General features: G+C 36.3%; 1 protein-coding gene across 12 annotated transcripts in view; it reads right to left on the bottom strand.

Annotated features, from left to right (window-relative positions):
- LOC112162616 (sodium bicarbonate cotransporter 3) overlaps positions 1 to 7,383 on the bottom strand; it is a 61,085-nt gene that overhangs the window by 38,833 nt on the left and 14,869 nt on the right. For all 12 annotated transcript variants that reach the window (XM_036214178.1, XM_024298434.1, XM_036214179.1 and 9 more), the window contains exons 2-4: positions 4,178 to 4,259; positions 553 to 702; positions 22 to 160 (exon numbers count right to left, since the gene is read on the bottom strand). In XM_036214178.1, the coding sequence (XP_036070071.1) occupies positions 22 to 160; positions 553 to 702; positions 4,178 to 4,259 (371 nt within the window). The remainder of the gene's footprint in view (positions 1 to 21; positions 161 to 552; positions 703 to 4,177; positions 4,260 to 7,383) is intronic.

The following is a 7,383-nucleotide window of genomic DNA, read 5'->3' as shown; positions in this document are numbered from 1 at the left end:
CCTCTTCTGTGCCCTTCTCACCTGGCAGTCTCCCTCCACTCAGTGGCGCTTCCATCTCTGAAGGAGAGCTCGTCCAGCTCTGTGAAGAGGTCGTGGGGCATGTGCTCCAGGTCCTCATCCTCTGTACCCAGGATGAACTGCACCCTCTGGGACGGGGTGTCTGGACACAAACAGACTTTCATTGAGAGTCTAACATAATATTTGTATTAATGTAAATCTGGTGCGTTTTAGCCTCTGGGACTTAAAGCTGCTTCCTGTGTTTAATTGACAGAGGTGCTAAAACAGGCTTTTAATGGATGATTGATATCATCTATTGATCACATTTTTTAGCTGTTATTGAAAAAAAAAGCTTAAAATAAATTGGTCCTTTTCAAATAACCAAAGCAGTTTTTATAAATATTAAATATCAGATTACAATTTGAATTAATTTGAGTTTTTACTTTGTGTATGTTGTTAATACTCATGAGACCAAATAGAAACACAGTTTATGGATTTATGATTCGTTAGGTAAAAACTAGAGCCAGAGCATTATATGGCGATGACACAACCAACCATAACTCGGGGATTCTCTGCCGTCGTCCTTCCCCTCCTCCGAGTCTCGTTCTTTCCTCTTCCTGTGGTGCTTGTGACCTCGATGGCGGTGCCGGCGCTTCGTCCCCCTCCCGAAAGGAACGTGGACACCGACGTACACGGCTCTGTGACCTGGGAATGAAAAAAGAAACCACGTCTTTTTAAAAATGTTGTGTTTTTAAAAGAGCGACTGTAGCTCCTCCCCCTGGTGTTCCAAACAGGAAGTACCCGTGGGCTCCAGAAATCCCATAGACTTCAATAGAAAAATAAACAGTTGTTACTCAGTCTTTCTATTGGTCACAAAACAATTTTTTAAGTTATAAGTGGACCAATCAGAAGCCACACTGAAAGTAGGCGGAGTCTGCTGGTTCTACGTTCAAAACATTTGATTGACAGATTTCCTGTAGCCCGCTTTCAAGTGTTAGGGGTGTGGCCTTCCAAAAAGCTCAATCCTAATCGGTGAGACTGGTTGCCATAGAAACTCGTCGTCTGGTTCCAACATGGCGGTGTCCATAAAGTGAAGAAAGGTTACTGAGTAGACTCCATTTCTGTTGGAGATGCAGTCAACGGTTTAAAACCTGCTTTTATGTCTGAGAACAATTAAAAAAATGAATTTGAAGCCATAAGAAAATTCTTTCCATCTTCACTGACCTGAAAAGTCTACTTTCAAGAAAACCAGGATTACATTTTCACCCCCCGCGAGTCTTTGATTGACTTCTCTTTATTGAAGAGAGCAGGACTCTGACGGAAAGTTTTAATCTCACGTTCCACTAATACCCGCTCCTCACAGATGAGTCATCCCTCTACAAGCAGAAAGAGGAACCCACATGCAGCTGGCTCTGGTGTTATGGGGAGAGCAGGCGGACGCAGAAACAAAGGAAGTCTTAAAAGTTGAGTCAGGACATCTGGATTTATGACTCAACTTCCAGACATCGTCACCTGGATGAACGAACGTCTCAGCAAAAGGAAAGTAAGAGGTTTGGAAAAACAAAGACATGATTTCAATCAAATAAAGAAGAATGTTCATTTATGTACAGACAGTTGCAAACAATGCAAAGACTTTTCAAAGAGGAGGACATTATTTCGACTACCGTAACTCTTCAACCATTGATGGAATTAACAGAACTGATTCTGGAGCGGAGAAAAGCGGCTTTACGCAGATACGCAACACTTTACGGTAGTGATGTGTTTACGGCATCGGCTTAAATCAGCTGATTCTTTCGCGGAGAAAAGCAGCGTTAGAAACACCGGATTCCTGTTGATTGTGTGAGCGGTTGTGGAGTAATGGAGGGTTAAAGAGAATGTGTTAAAGAGTTCATGTTTTCAGGTAAACTCACATCAGCAAAAAGTCATAATGTGGAAATTTGGGCTTAAATCAAAGAAAAGGTTCAAAGGCTGTTTTAATATTTAAACGCCATATATATTTTAAAATGTATACATTAATATCCAATTTTATTTATTTCATGCCACTTTTAAATAATTAATTACACATTTATTTATTAATTTAATGGTTTATTTAATTATTTCAACTCTTTTGGCCCACACTGGCCATGAAATATTTACGTGTGTCATGAAATAATTAAATGTGTTTTTTAATGGCTATTTTATTATTTTAATTCCAATTCTAAATACTTAATGACACATTTATTTAGTAATTTAATATTAAATATATTTATTCAATATGTCCTTCACCCTGAAATAATTAAATATGTTACCAAATGATTTAATGGCTATTTTAACATTTTAATGCCACATATATTTAAACATTTATTTAGTGATTTCCAATGTTATTTATTTAATGTCAATTTTAAATAATTAATGACACATTTATTTAATAATTTAATAGTTTACAGATTTATTTCAATTTGTCTCTTTCGACCCACACTGGCCAGAAATAATTAGGTTTCATGAAATATTTAAATGTTCTTTTTAATGTCTATTTAATGGCTATATAATCCCACATATATTTAAACATTTATTTATCTATATACAATTGTATTTATTTTATACCAATTTTGAATAATTAATGACCCATTTACTTATTAATTTAATGGTGTATATATTTATTTAAATGTGTCTCATTCAGTCCTCCATATACTTTATATTTTATTAAATAAATCTGTTGAAGCTTTTCAAACAGTTACTTGAAGGCTTTTATTCTGTTGGTTTTCCCTGTTTTTTTTTTTTTTTTTTTTAACTGATCCAAACCATGACTCTAGAACTGTCACGATCCGAACCGTGAGTTCTGTGATCCGCTACACGACTACTACTCAGCGCCTCATTTTGTCTACAAACTGTAGACTGCGTCCTGCAGGCGTTACGGTAAAGATGTGATGCAGCGTCTGTCCCGGTCCTTCCCTCTCTGACAGAACGAGCGTCTAGGACATAAGATTGTAAAATCATTTGGATACGATCGTGGTCGACACGACACGACGTGGAGATGAGCCACTTGTTCTCCTGCGGTACTTCATGACCCACTTGACATTCAGTCATGAGGAGGAAACGGCTGCAGGCGTGGAGACCGCCAATTCACCAAGTTGAAGAACTCCAGCAATGAGAGGGAAATTTCACTCAGGAAAGAGTGAACCTTTATAAAAAATGTTAATTTAACTTAAAAATATGTTCTATTGAATTCAAAGTTACTCTGTGAAGAACATTCATCTGTAGTTTAACAGGGATGCAACGATTCATTTTTCCCATGATTTGGTTCAAACCTGAACTTTTTTGGTCACAATTTTGTTTTTGTGCAAAACATCATTTGTGTGTTGCAAACATCAATAAAAAAAATAGAAAAATAATTTCTTAAATTTACTATTAAGCATGCAACTATGAATAAAAACTAGGGCTGGGAATCTGTTAAAAAATTAACTAATTAATTGCAAACTGGGGGAAAATTAATCGCGATTATCGCCATTATTTTTTTTTACAGTATTTGCCGACCACGTATTATATGCAAATAATCACAAAATTAAATTTACATGACATCTTGTGAAAAAGCGATCTAAAAAAAAAAAAAAAAAGATTAAAGTACTAAAACAGATTGAGTAAATAATCATAGTATTATTGGGAAAAGAACCCAATTAAGTGTTTTAATGCACGCTGTGGGTGACTGCACCGCTTAGGGAAAGACAAAGACTGGTGTGATTAATGTGCATTAATAAATATTAACACTAATTTGTTACTTGCGTGCGTTAATGAGTCAACATGCACGGCCCTAATAAAAACCCTTTCGTCAGCTTGTATTATGGATGTTACAATTCTCAGGTTAAAACCACAAAGTGAATCATTGGATCTCTAACTTATACTAAGCCTGGTGTAATAAATAATATTAAATGTATAACATTTGGCACAACACATGTTTTTGACACTTTCAGTGTATTCACTTTCAATTCTGTTGAATAGAGCAACAAACGATTTGGTTTTAAATAGTTTGGTAACATCCCTGCTATTTACTGATGCCACTAAGATCCCAGTTTATTTAAAAATTCCTTATAAAATGTGTGTGAAGACACAGAACGATTGTCTTTCTTTGGGTCTCTGCTAAATAAACAGCAGTTATCAACATCCCAGCTCATGATCCGTTCATGGTAAACGGTTGAACACTTACTCTCCAGCTCCTCTCCCTCATAGTTGGTCTGAGTGGTGAAACTGGACTTTCCATGGTCAACAATTGCTTCTTCATCTAGACCCTGGAAATGATTAGAAAAGAGAAGAAAAAAATAAGAGTTAAAAAAATAAACACCAATCAGTTATCAAGATGAACTGTATCCTTTAACTAACGACGTCTGGTTCCAACATGGCGGCATTCGAATGGCGAAAAAATGGCGACTGAATTGACTTCATTGGAGCCGGAAGTAAATGCTCTTCTACGTGTGATGTCACACTCAAATGTATAAGAACATATAACAGCTATGGTTTGTTTAAAAGGGTTAGTTTTTATACACAGATCATCCGATGCCTCAGAGATCTCCTGTGGTTTACGGCCGTCTGATATAAAACATGATTTATGAGGATAGAGCCGTTAGTTTGTTTTCTGTTGTTTCCTTGGTTCCTGTTCTGGTTTCTGGTCCGTCCTCCTGTCACAGTCACACCTGGTTCAGGCTGCTGATCATCCACAGCTGTCTTCATTTCAGGTAATTATCTCCGTGTATTTAGGTGTCTGGTTTTCAGGTCGTCTGCTCTGTCACGCTTGTGTTCAGGTCTTAGATTATTGGTTTTGTCTTAGTTGTTTGTTTATTAAACTCTTGAGTTGGCTCCTGTTCCGTCACATTCTGATAAGCACATTTAAAAATAGTTAACTCTGCAGATTGTGTCGTGTTGTTTCTGATAACAAAAGTAGAGTCCCTTACAGAGAACGTCTCTGTTTAGTTTGTTTCAATTCAGTCGAGTGAATTCTCTCAAAAATGTTTGCAGTATAAATTCATAAATCAGTAAATCAGTGGAAAGGATTTTTTTTTTTAACTACCAAAAAATAACCAGCTGGAAGGTCCTTTGATCTGTAAGATGACAGACAAGAGAAGCACTGAGTGGAAACGAAATGTGATGTTTGGCCTCTTGTTCAAAGGAAACCTGTAACTGGAATAATAGGAGCGTTTACGGCTGCTGGACTGATGGATCTCCTCTGATCCTCCGATTCTAAATCACCTTCATCTGAGTTTGAAATGATGTGATTTTTTTTTTCAAACTCTTGCTGCTTCTTTTATGACTGTTTTTTTTCAGAGAGGTTCTGAGAAAATTATGGATTTACACAAAGACAAACGCAGTCTGTGCTGATATTAAACTGGGAGGAATTAGTGTTACATGTGGTGCAGTTTAATTGATTTACCACAATACAACATGTCTGGAAAACATACAGATGGTGTTGTATTAATCATTTTTATATAGGAAAAACTGAAACACGCAAACTGGATGTAAAGCACAAATCTTAACCATCATTAGCTTTCAAACTAACTAAAAAATAGATATATAGCATTACCTACAATAATGCTAGTGTAAATGCTGTAAGCTGAATTTGGACGCTGTCAATTGCTGAAATTGATAGCTGAAAAACGGTGAAGCTGATAATCAATTAAAATATTAGTTAAATGCTAAATTAGCCCAAAAAACTGAAAAAAACAGCAAAAACAGCTAGCATGTAGCTGAAATATTAGCTAAACTCTAAAATAATCTAAAAATCAAATGAAATGCCAAAATAGTCCTAAAAGCTAGCAGAATGTCATTGTAACTTTCAGCTGGAACGATTAGTCGACTAAAAGACTATTAAAATAGTCGACGACTAATGTAATAGTTGATTAGTCGTTACTTTATATTATATGGAGTCAGAGTGTAGTTAAATTGAAAGTTACAGTGACATTCTGCTACCTTTTTGGACTATTTTGGCCTTTATTAGGGTTTTTAGGCTAATATTTCAGCACCATGCTAGCTGTTTTGGCTAACAGGCTTTTTTTCTGTTTTTTTTAGGCTTATTTGGTATTTGACTAATATTTTAGCTGACTATCAGCTTCAATGATTTTAGATTTCAATTTCAGCATCTTCAGGGGTCAAATTCAGCTTACAGCATTCACACTAGTATTATTGTAGGTAATGCTGTATATCTAGTTTTTAGTTAGTTTAAAGCTAATGATGGTTAAGATGTGTGTTTTACATCCACTTCATGATTAGTCAGAAGAAATAACTGGTGATTAGTCGACTATTGAAATAATAGTTTGTGGGAGCTCTACTTTCAACTTTACTACACTGACTCCGTATAATATAAAGTTACAACTAATCGACTATTACATTAGTCGTCGACTATTTTAATAGCTGATTAGTCGACTGATTGTGGCAGCCCTAGAAATGGATATTTAGACAGCCCAGGTCCACGATCACCGCTGTACTACTATACTATACTATAGTACTATATTAATACTATATTAACTTCATCAAAAGTTTCCGTTTCGTCTCATCATCTGCTCGTCATGTTTTTGTTTCCTCTATTTTTGTTTTAGTGGATATATTGAAAGTTTCAGACTTTTAGTTTAATGGTGTCAATCTGTTTATTTTGTCTCCTGTTCCCTAACATTTATGATTTATTATAATAGAATAATTCCTAACCACCTGTGGATTTCTGATTGTGGTCAATTGTTTTGAGAACACATGAAACAATGTTTACTACGAAGCTGGAGAGAAACTATTTGAGTCTCATTAATGTGGCTTTACAAAAAAGCTTCTTAAACTGAATGGATCAACCAAATCCGTCACTCATGCTGCACGTTTTGCATTTCAAAGGTTCTCTTGTGGTTCTGGTTCTGTAGTCACGTGTGTCTTTAACCCCGCGGAGCGCGGTACCCTCTGAGGACACATGATGCAACCTGTCACATAGCTTTGTCAAAAATAAACCCCATTCTTCTGTCACGGTTCCTGGAAGAGCGTGGTAACACCCCCACCCCGACCTTTGGTAGACCACGAGTGATGAGATTATTGTGCACCAGATGCAACACTTTCTGATTTGGCTAAATACAGGGAAATACTTCGGCCACTTTAGGTATCTTGAAAATATCCATTTCAAAATAAGGTGTTAACTTTCTTACAGGTGATGGTAAAAGTCCCTCACCAGAAAGGTTTGCTCAATAATTATTGATAGAGCCAATAAAGACAAGCGGACATGTGTTTGCCTTCAATAGATATTAAACACATTATAAGTGCCACTAGTCCAGGAGTCAGTAACCTTAAGCGGTAGAAGAACCCTTTGGGTTCGTTTTCTACTGAAAAAACCTAGAAGGAGCCGCATAGTCTTAAAGAAATCTGTATTTGCGTTCATGACCTTCGTTTTTT

Source organism: Oryzias melastigma, linkage group LG11 (genome assembly GCF_002922805.2).
Source record: "Oryzias melastigma strain HK-1 linkage group LG11, ASM292280v2, whole genome shotgun sequence".
NCBI lineage: Eukaryota > Metazoa > Chordata > Actinopteri > Beloniformes > Adrianichthyidae > Oryzias > Oryzias melastigma.
This window is presented reverse-complemented; position numbering and strand designations above follow the sequence as displayed.